At 42.2% G+C, this 11,737-nt stretch overlaps 1 protein-coding gene across 1 annotated transcript in view; it reads right to left on the bottom strand.

Moving 5' to 3' along the window:
• LOC141139820 (D-beta-hydroxybutyrate dehydrogenase, mitochondrial-like) overlaps nucleotides 1-11,737 on the bottom strand; it is a 52,477-nt gene that overhangs the window by 32,387 nt on the left and 8,353 nt on the right. Inside the window, exon 2 of the mRNA XM_073626331.1 lies at nucleotides 2,157-2,267. Within this exon, the coding sequence (XP_073482432.1) occupies nucleotides 2,157-2,267 (111 nt within the window). The remainder of the gene's footprint in view (nucleotides 1-2,156; nucleotides 2,268-11,737) is intronic.

Raw genomic sequence — 11,737 nt, 5'->3', positions numbered from 1 at the left:
GAAACAATGAAAAATAAATTACAGGGCTATTAAGTAGTAGATGTGTATGGATTATATTTGGTGTCACTTTAAGTAAAGGGACCTGGAGGTGTCTGCTGTACAAGTCAGAGTTTAGTTGTATTACTTTATATTAAAAAATACACTGTTATAACACTTTTCAAGCTCATCAGATAAATAAAATATTTTAAATTAGCACATACTGGTGCTACCCTTGCTACAGCAATAGCAACTGCCTGTAGTTTTCTTTTCTTACACTTTTAGCAGTATCGGAAGCTTTGTGTGGTAGGCCTTGTACTGGACCTGATGTCATTGCTATTGCTTATGAAATTTCCAAAGTCTGAAGCTGTGTATGTATAGCTGTCTGCACATGGAGCAGTGGGGGGTGTCAGAGATGAAAGAAAAGTACATTACTGGGGTCAATTTACTACAGCCTGGTACACACTAATGCCCCGTACACACGGTCGGATTTTCCGACGGAAAATATGCAATAGGACCTTGTTGTCGGAAATTCCAACCGTGTGTAGGCTCCATCACACATTTTTACATCGGATTTTCTGACACACAAAGTTTGAGAGCAGGCTATAAAATTTTCCGACAACAAAATCCGTTGTCGGAATTTCCGATCGTGTGTACACAAATCCGACGCACAAAGTGCCATGCATGCTCAGAATAAATAAAGGGATGAAAGCTATTGGCTACTGCCCCGTTTATAGTCCCGACGTACGTGTTTTACGTCACCGCGTTCAGAACGTGTGTGTGACCGTGTGTATGCAAGACAAGTTTGAGCAAACATCCATCGGAAAAAATCCTAAGATTTTGTTGTTGGAATGTCCGATCAATGTCCGACTGTGTGTACGGGGCATAACAGTTTTTTTCTTTCAACCCAGTGGGTTGAACAAAAAAACCTGACAGCTCTGGTCGGAACCGCAGTACTAATGATCTGACGTTAGTACAGCAATCTCTCCCGTTGTGTTGTTTTGTTCTAAAAGAGGAATGCCGGGGGACGCCCCCCACCAGAACACTCCAATCAGCACTGAAAAGTGCTGATTGGATCGACAACTGCTGGTTTTCCAGAATGCAAACGCCTGGCTTCTGTCGGACCGACTGACATACACACGGGCCGAATGTTTGCCAGTTTTTATTGAACCGGCTGATGTCTCCTGACATTCAGCCCGTGTGTATGGGGCTTAAAACTGGAGTGTGCAAAATCTGGTGCAGCGCAGCAAAGAAACCAATCAGCTTCCAGGCTTTTTTTGTCAACGCTTAATTGAACAAGCTGAAGTTAGAAGTTGATTGGCTACCATGCACAGCTGCACCAGATTTTGCACTCTCCAGTTTTAGTAAATCCACCCCACTGCTGCAGATAAAAGGCATAATACATTTCTATACAAAGGTAGAATTAGAGAGCGCTAAGTGTAAGCACTTATGTGAGCAGCCTGTAAACACAGGTTTTTACATAATATTGCCTCATACAGGACTCCTCTGGGGTGGTTACTTGAGAGATTGCTCTATCACCCACTTATAGGAAACACAAGTCCTAGAGAGTTTAAAAGTTCTTCATTAACTCCCAGCCCTCTGTATTAGAAAAATGACTCCACAGGACAACAATATTATGGCATTGAAATCCTGAATCCACTGCTAAGTTGGTGAAAATTCTGCCTGCATGCATCTCATACATGGCTACAAGACTTAAACGGAAAGGGGGGGGGTCATCTTCAGAAAGACCATGTGGAAAACATAACTCAGTTGAGCACAGGTGTTTATGCATAGGGCAGGAAGCACAAGAACCGAGGGCTGGGAGGTACTGGAGGGCTTTTAAACTCTCCTTTTGGAAATGTTAGTTGTTCTTTGAGCCCCAGGCCTGGAGCAAGCATGCTGTAAACAAGTGTCAGAGTTTCTTATTCAATAGTTTCAGGGCAGGGACTCTAAGCAGTGACGCCAATGAATCAGCATGGCAGTCAGGAAAGCCAATGTTCTTATAAGAAGAGGCCAGCAATGGTGGCCTCAAACATTCTCCTATCATGTTGCTTTAAATAAGGTTCTTCGCTACATACTAAAAGTTTCTGCTCGATTTCTGAAAAATAGAAAATACTCTAATTTTCAGTTCAACAAATTGATAAAAAGTGAGGATGATTAACCACGTCTTTAGTACTCACCTTTAATAAACAACCTGCAAAAACTTTAAATCCCAATTTGTGCAGATGCTTTGCCAAGGCAAATCCAAACCCTTTGTCACAGCCTGTGATCAGTACTGCCTTTCCCCCCACCTAGATGGAAAAAAATAAGAGCAAATAAACCAAAGCTCATATATTTCAGCTCAGTTTTATTCAAAATGATAGCTTCTTCTACCAGTTGAGAAGCAAAAAGGTGAAGTGCTGTTCCTTACTCCATAAGGTCTACAAGTCTATCTGGACACCTTTAAAAAAGAATTTCAATGTGTGAACTAAGTCAATGAGAAGCCTTCAGATGGCGTTCATAACTTTCGAAAGTAGATATGAGCAGAGGAGAAGTGATGCATTTAGACAGGTACAAGAATTACTTTGCTGTTTAAAGCTCATTTATCATTTCCAAGGTGAACTCCCTCTTCAAACCCAATAGAGGGTCAGTAAGTGTTACTCATTACATATTTGAGAGTTTTCATGCAAATGGAGATTTCTTCTACTTTAGAGGTTTGTCTAAGCAACAAAAAGTTGGTACCCATGATTCAGATTCATGTGAACTTGTGCCCAGATCATGCACACTATTTACATACTCAGATGCTGTAAAAAACACTTTAAGGTCCGGTTCACTAGTGTGCTGTGAATTTTTAGCATGTCACATTTTTACATGCATTTTACATGCTTTTTTAGCCGCGCTACCATTAAATGCTATTAGAATGCACATTTTGATGAAAGTGCCTGAAACTCCTGCATCTTCGATGCACTTTCATTGAAATGTACATTCTAATAGAATTCAATGGTAGTATGCTTTGAAACACGTGTAAAAGGCGCATAAAGACGCAACAAAAAATGCACCACACACACAAGTGAGCTGCCCCTAATCCTGCTTACAATCATCTCTGTATCTATAAGAATTGTGAGAAAATTTGTTTTCAAAGTTCACAACACATGCATTGTTTTTCTATGAAAACAGATCTTGGCAGCCTGCCAGCCCTCTCATGTAAAAAAAAAAAAAGCTGCTATAAATTGATTGAAACCTGACTGTAAGATCCTTGTTTTTGATTTATGAGAATACACATCTTCACATTTAGTGCTCATTCACACCAGATGCATTGGGGCTATGCTGGCCGCTATTTCCAAGCAAACCACCTTTGAAATTTATTTTATATTAGGTTAGTTTCCCACTCTCTATCCACTAACATGCTCCTTATTCTCTTCCTTCTCACATTGGTGTCTTCTATCCTCAAATTATCTTTACTCTACCCCTCCTCTCTTCCCTGCAGCATGCACATATCACCCTCACTCCTACCCTCTCCCTACTATGGCACCCATCATCTCCTGCAGTTGCTACACCCACATGCTGACATAAACACCAGGGCCACTAGACACGTGCGCTCAAGCACATCCCACTCCCACCTTGCCTTCCTCACCCTCCTCCTTCTCCTAGTCTCAGGTGACATTTCTCCTAATCCTGGTCCGCCATTTTCCAAATGCAAGCCACATATCCAATACCCCTCCCCCTCTGGCAACCACCGCAATCCACTCAGTTTAATTTCTATCCCCCTGCTTCCTCAAAGCAGCCCACCAATCTCATGTGCCCTTTGGAACGCCCGCTCCATCTGTAACAAGCTAACATCTGTACATAACCTCTTCATCTCTCATGGCTTGAACATACTCGCCATAACAGAAACCTGGCTTCAAAATTTTGACTCAGCTTCTCCTGCTGCCCTCTCCCATGGTGGTCTCCATTGGACTCACTCCTCCAGACCCAACAGACAGAAAGGAGGTAGAGTTGGCTTCCTTCTGTCCCCACAAAGCACCTTCCAAGTCCTTCCTGTCCCTCCCTCTCTATCCCTCTCTTCTTTCGAGATGCACTGTATTCGTCTGTTTTCTCCCATTTCTCTGAGGATTGCAGCAATTTATAGGCCTCCAGGACCGGTATCGCGCTTTCTTGATGACTTTGCTGCCTGGCTACCCTACTTTCTCTCCTCTGAAATACCCACCATTATTCTTGGTGACTTTAACATTCCTGTCAATGTTAACAGCCCAACTACAGCTAAACTTTTCGACTTAACCTCATCTTTTGACCTAACCCAATGGACACATACTTCCACTCACTCCAATGGTAATACCCTTGACCTTGTATTCTCCCATCTCTGAAACCCTGACAACCTCACCAACACCCCCTTTCCTCTATCTGATCACAACCTCATTACTTTCACTGTATCCTTGCCTCCAACCACCCATCCCTCCAAGCAGCAAACAATTACTTGTAGAAACCTTCGCCACTTTAACCCTTCTCTTCTCTATTCTGCTACTGACCACCTATATGACATAATCTCTCCCCTGTCCTGTCCTGACCTGGCCACTTCTGTCTACAACAGTTCACTCTCATCATCACTAGATGCACTTGCTCCTCTAACCACACGCAGAATTAGGCCCCGACCGTTACAACCCTGGCAAACTGACAACACTAGAAATCTCAAGAGACATTGCCATGCTCTTGAACGACTGTGGCGTAAAACCAAATGCCTGCAAGACTTCACCCTATATAAATCTGCCCTTCTAAAATACAATTCATGCCTCCATGCTGCCAAACAAGCCTACTTTGTCTCTCTTATTAATTCCTTGTCATCCAGTCCCCGTCGGCTCTTCTCAACCTTTAACTCTCTGCTTTGTCCACCACCCCCTCTACCCACTAACTCACTCACTGCCCAAGAGATTGCCAATCACTTCAAAGACAAGATCGATGCAATTCATGAGGACATCTCCACTGTGCGTACGTCTTCCCCACCCATCATACCTTGCCCAGCAGCACATTCAACACTCTCCTCTTTTGAATTGGCTACTACGGAAGAGGTTACAAAAATTTTCTCCGATGCCCACCTAACCAATTGTCCCTTGGATCCTGTTCCCTCACAACTACTACGGTCACCCTCTTCTTCTATCCTATGCTCCCTCACCCACATCTTCAATCTCTCCCTTTCTAGTGGCATTTTCCCCTCCCCTCTAAAACATGCGCAGATCACTCCCATTCTTAAAAAGCCCTCACTGGACCCTACTGACCTGAACAACTTAAGACCCATCTCATTACTCCCATTCACCTCTAAACTTCTAGAACGCTTAGTCTACAACCGTCTTAGCTCCTACCTCAATGAAAATAACCTTCTTGACCCCTTACAGTCTGGCTTTCGCTCGCAGCACTCCACGTAAACTACCTTACTAAAACTCACTAACGATTTACTAACTGCTAAAACCAACAGCCAGTACTCCATACTCCTACTACTTGACCTCTCTGCGGCCTTTGATACTGTTGACCACCCGCTCCTTCTCAATAAACTACATTCCCTTGGCCTCCGAGATTCTGCTCTATCCTGGTTCTCTGGCTATTTATCACAGCGCTCCTTCAGTGTCACCTACAACTCTGTCTCCTCCTCTCCATTGCCCCTTTCTGTGGGGGTCCCCCAAGGCTCGGTTCTTGGACCCCTTCTCTTCTCTATCTACACCTCCTCCCTTGGTCACTTAATAACTGCCCACGGCTTCCAATACCACTTATACGCTGATGACACCCAAATCTATCTGTCTACTCCTCACCTCACTCCTTCAGTCTCCTCTCGCATTACTAACTTACTAACTGACATATCAGCATGGATGTCGCACCACTTCCTTAAACTAAATCTCTCTAAAACTGAGCTATTAATATTCCCCCCGCCTATGCCCCCCTCCATGACTTTTCCATCAAAATCAACAATGCAACCATCAGTCCCTCCCCTCACGCCAGGGTACTAGGTGTAATCCTAGACTCTGACTTGTCATTTCAGCCTCAAATCCAATCGCTGGCAAAAGTTTGTAGAATTCACCTCCGTAACATCTCTAAAATTTGCCCTTTTTTAACAAATGAAACCACCAAGCTCCTCATTCACTCCCTTGTTATCTCTCGCCTTGACTATTGCAACTCCCTTCTCATTGGCCTACCTCTCCATAGGCTATCCCCTCTTCAGTCTATCATGAATGCTGCTGCCAGACTTATCCACCTTACCAACCGCTCAGTGTCTGCCAACCCTCTACTTCAATCCCTACACTGGCTCCCAATCACCCAGCGAATTAAATTCAAAATTCTAACCACAACATACAAAGCCATTCACAACTCTGCCCCAAGCTACATCACTAATCTTGTCTCCAAATATCACCCAAATCGACCTCTCCGCTCTTCTCAAGACCTCCTGCTTTCAAGCTCTCTCATCTCCTCCTCCCATGCTCGTCTCCAGGATTTCTCCAGAGCCTCTCCCATCCTCTGGAACTCGCTACCTCCATCTATCCGGCTATCCCCTACTCTTGCTACCTTCAGGCAATCCCTGAAAACTCATCTCTTCAGGAAAGCCTATCACGTCTCCAACTAATCTCCTACCACTTCCACCAGCTCATTCCCCACAGTTACAACCTTTTGTACCACCTGCCCCACCCTATTAGATTGTAAGCTCTTCTGAGCAGGGCCCTCTTAATCCTATTGTATTGTATTATAACTGTATTGTCTCCCTTTTATATTGTAAAGCAATGCGTAAACTGTTGGCGCTATATAAATCCTGAATAATAATAATAATAATAATTTCCAGTGCAACCCAAATACATAGACAAAGAAAATGCCTTGTTTCCAATGGAGTCAGTTCACACCACAACGTTGTGTATGCAGTACTTTTTGCGCAGTAGCTTAGTGATATGAACCACTGCATTACTATGCTGCTACAATGCCTAGAATTGACACAAGTGACATTTCAATAAAGTTCTGTTAAAAAAGAAAAAGTAAACAGCCAGAGCATTAGCAACATCATCTCACAGAACACACCAGCAGTCATGCGTTCAGCACAGCTTCCTGGTGTGAATGAGTTTTAAAGCTTTTTTACTGCTTAACATGCAAATAGTTAATGTCTATAGTCTGGGCACACTTTAAAAAAAAACAATTTTCAGCTCTAAAGTGGAGCCCCAGGCAAATAGTTAGACACACTTCTGAAATACGTGTCTGCCCTCATTCACACTGAATGCAGGTTTGAAATCGTGCGAGTTCAGCTGAACTCGCACAATTTCAAACCTGCATTTCAGTGCGAGTTCGGGGGCAATTAAAAAGACATCTGTGTGGGTTCATGCAGAGATGTCTATTGAAATCGCCCCCAAAGTCGCCAAAAGTAGTACAGGAACTACTTTTGGAAATCAGTGCCGCGCCGCAAAGTCGGCCATTGCCGGCAATAGCCTGCGATTTGGCATACAATTTGACATGTCAAATCGCGCCGATGTGAATGGGGGCTCTGCTGTTTTATGTGCCAAAATATTTGTATTTATGTTATATCAATCTTGTGTTACACTACCCAATATTCTGCTCAGCTAGTCAGGAAGGAATTGATGATTAACATTGAGAAAGCAAAATCTATGTACATGAATGGTAATCTGTTACCAAAAGAGTTGCATACAGAAAGACTATTAATACTACCTACCCACTGTCATTGACTCTACAGCTCCATCTGGTATCTGCAGGGAAGGCTCTTGTGCCAACCACAGACATGGACAAATTCTAAAACACAATACAGTTGCAACTGTAGGTGCCGTTTTACATGATAACACAATATAGGGAATTTATCAATGCATTATTTATCAGAATCTGAAGCAGCTGTACATGGCAACCAATTAGCTAACTGAACAAGTTGAAGATAGTTGGCCCAGTTTCTGTCTGCTCCAGTCTTGATAAACCATGTGAAAGGGGCCTTAAACTGTCTGCACACATTATTCTCTGACTGTACAATCTTCTTTTAATTTACTATATATATATATATATATATATATATATATATATATATATATATAGTTTGCATCACTGTATATTAGAATTGTTTTAAGCAGGCTCTCACATTACATTAATCTAAAACAGAATGTACAGCCAGACTAAAGCTTGCCATAGGCTAGTAGATTTTCTAACAAACATTTGTATGAAAATTCTCAGTATATCTGATGACTTGAAGAATGTCATTTGAGCATTGTTAATTTTCAACAGTCGATTCTGGAATAAATGGATTTTTCTGAACGAAAACCACATACACTGTTAGAGCTGCACGATTCTGGCCAAAATGAGAATCACGATGTTTTTGCTTAGACTAAAAAGATCACGATTCACTCACGATTCTTGCGGCGTAAAATCTTTCCCATTATACAAAAAAAATTGGGCTAACTTTACTGGTTAGTTTTTTATTTAATTCATTTAAGTGTAATTTTTTCCCCAAAAAATTGCATTCGAATGACTGCTGCGCAAATACAGTGTGACAAAATATTGCAACAACCACCATTTTATTCTCTAGGGTATCTACGAAAAAAAATATATATAATGTTTGGGGGGTTTCTAGCAAAAAAAATAAATAAATGATTTTAACTTGAAACCAACAAATGTCAGAAAAAGGTTTAGTGTTTAAGTGGTTAAACTTCCCTCATTTACACACCAATATTCCTTTGATGTAAAGGACAAATTCTTACAATGTTTATACTTAAGTTCCACTAGCTAGAGTGAACGTTGTGATTCTTGGGAGACTACCCGTTTTTTTTCCCCCTTTCTTTTGAGGGCTGTCCGCTTCAGCAGAGCAGAGAGAATTCTCTGCATAAAAAGAATCGAGAAATACTTTGTCAAGATTGCAAGGGGGAATAAAATTGCGATAACGATTCTTTACGATTAATCGTGCAGCTCTATACACTGTTAGAAATTTGTTTGTTGAATCCTTCTTCGAATATTCTTGTCACTGAGGTTAAAATCAAACTTCAATTTGACCCCCACTAATGATCTAATAATTAGAAAATCAAATACATTTTCTTTAAAAAAAAAAAGAAAATTACATTCTATTAGTGTTTGGCCAGCTTAAGCCTAAACCTTCACGGGCGAGTGTTTGGTAGACATTTCTGACTGATTCCATCTGTCCCCTACTCACTGGGTCCAACAGCGTGCATAAAGCTGGCGATAGATGGGTAGAATTTCAAAAGAAAATTCTTAGGAAAAAAATGTTCTAAGAAAGTTTGTTAATTTTTCTAAACATTAAAGTGGTTGTAAACCACTTACTACCACTTTTACCTACAGGTAAGCCCAGGGCCGGCCCAAGACATTGTGCTGCCTGGGCCCAACAATGAAATGCTGCCCCCCCTCCCCCCTCCAAAAAAAAAAAAATCATGCCCACCAAAAGGCCCCAACATTCATTATTTTATATAATGATAACTAGAAATTAAATCTATCAGAAATTCAGATTAAAAATGCCATAAATCTATTCTCTATTTTATAGACGCTATAACTTTTTACGCAAATTAATCAATATACACTTGTTGCGATTTTTTTTCAACCAAAAATATGTAGCAAAATACATATTGGCCTAAACTGATGAAGACATTTTTTTTTATAAGCAATATCTATAGGAGGGGTTTCCACCATCCCTGCTAAGTTTCATTTTATACAGTATGTCTTATTTTCAGTCTGATGTGTATTATATGTGAAGTTGTGTATCAGAGACCGGTATTGTCGTAATTTTGAAGCCTATCGAGATTTCCATACATTAGAGGATTCCACAATTATTGAAAGTTATTGATTAGTAAGTTAGCGCTGCAGTTTTTTTCTTGTGGTGTGGGAACACGTAACAGTACTTAGCGGCAGGCCTTTCACTGACACTTTTCTATTTTACCTTCAGTAGTTTATTGGAAATAGTAGTGTGGTGATTACCTATTATACTAAAGAGCGGAGAGTGGAATTAATAAACATCAACGGTTTTCAGTTGTGCCCCACCAGGCCGGCCCCCCCATGGACAATGTGCCTGGCTGCTGAGTTCATCGCCCCATCCATGCACTCAGTTCACTGATTGGCAGCACTGACAGGCAGCAATGATTGGCACTAATAGAAAGCACTGATTGACAGCACTGATATGAAGCACTGATATGAGGCACTGATTGGCAGCACTAATGGCACCGATAGGCAGCACTGATCGGCACTAGTAGGCAGCACTGATAGGCAGCATTTAGTGGCACTGATTGGCAGCACTGATGAGCACTAATTGGCAGCACTAATGGGCACTTATAGTCAGCACTGATGGGGGCTGATAGGTGGTACTCATGGGCATTGATTGGCAGCACTGATGGGCACTGATTGGAAGCACTGGCACTGATTGGCACTGGTAGGTGGCACTAATTGGAAAGACTGATTGGCACTGATAGGTGGCATTGGTTGGCACTGATATTAGGCAGCACTAATTGGCACTGACAGGTAGCACAGATTGGAAGCACTGATTGGCACTGACAGGTTGCACTGATTGGAAACACTGATTTGCACTGACTGGCACTGACAGGGGGCACTGATTGAAAGCACTGATTGGCACTGACAGGTGGCACTGATTGGCATTGACAGGTGGCATTGATTGGCACTAACAGGTGGCACTGATTGTCACTGGCTGGTGGCACTGCTTGACACTGAAGGTGGCAATGATTGGAACCGGCAGATGGCACTGGCACTGACAGGTGGCACTGGCAGATGGCACTGACAGGTGGCACTGATTGGCACTGTCAGGTGGCACTGATTGGCACTGACAGAGGAGAGAGAGTTTCACACTGAGCTGATATTGACAATTGCCAGAGCTGCTCAGTGTGTGAAACTGTCATGCAATGTAACTTCATGCAGAAAGAGACCAGTTGTCAAAATTCAGCTGAGATTTTGGGGGTGGTCGGACCCAGCAGCTATCAAACACCAGTCAATGATTGGGCTGCTTAAGAAAGGGGGCGGGGCCACATACACATAGCGGCCCGCCCAGATCCCATTCCAGTGGCTGGTGCTTGATAGCTGCTGGGTCCCGACCACCCCCAACATCAATGCTAAATTTTGAGAGCTAGTCACTCTCTACATTCAGTTACATTACATGACAGTGTCACACACTCAGTGGCTCTTACAAGCAGAACTATCTGACCAGTGTGAAACTGACTCACAGACAGCATGGACAGCACACTCATTGGATGCAGCCTCTCACAGCAGTCCCACAGGCAGATCTCGGGAGACTGACGCCCCTCTTAACCATTTGCCTACTGGGCACTTATACCCCCCTCCTGCCCAGACCAATTTTCAGCTTTCAGTTGCTCTCACATTTTGAATGACAATTACTCAGTCATGTAATACTGTACCCAAATGATTTTTTTGTCCCTTTTGTTCATACAAATAGAGCTTTCTTTTGGTGGTATTTGATCACCTCTGTGTTTTATATGTTTTGCGCTATAAATGAAAAAAGACCGAAAATTTTGAAAAAAAACAAATTTGTCTGTGATAAAATTTTGCAAATTATTAATTTTTCTTCATAAATTTTGGCCACAATTTATACTGCTACATATCTTTGGTAAAAATAACCGAAATTAGTGGATATTATTTGGTCTTTGTGAAAGTTAGAGAGTCTACAAGCTGTGGTGCAAATCATAAAAAATTGATCACACCTGATGTACTGATGGCCTCATTTCTTGCGACCCGGACAAGCCAGAAAAGTACAAATACCCCCCAAATGACCCCTTTTTTGAAAGTAGACATTCCAAGG

This window comes from Aquarana catesbeiana, linkage group LG04, assembly GCF_042186555.1.
Source record: "Aquarana catesbeiana isolate 2022-GZ linkage group LG04, ASM4218655v1, whole genome shotgun sequence".
Lineage (NCBI taxonomy): Eukaryota > Metazoa > Chordata > Amphibia > Anura > Ranidae > Aquarana > Aquarana catesbeiana.
Note: the sequence above shows the minus strand (reverse complement) of the source record. Positions and strands in the feature narration are given on the sequence as shown.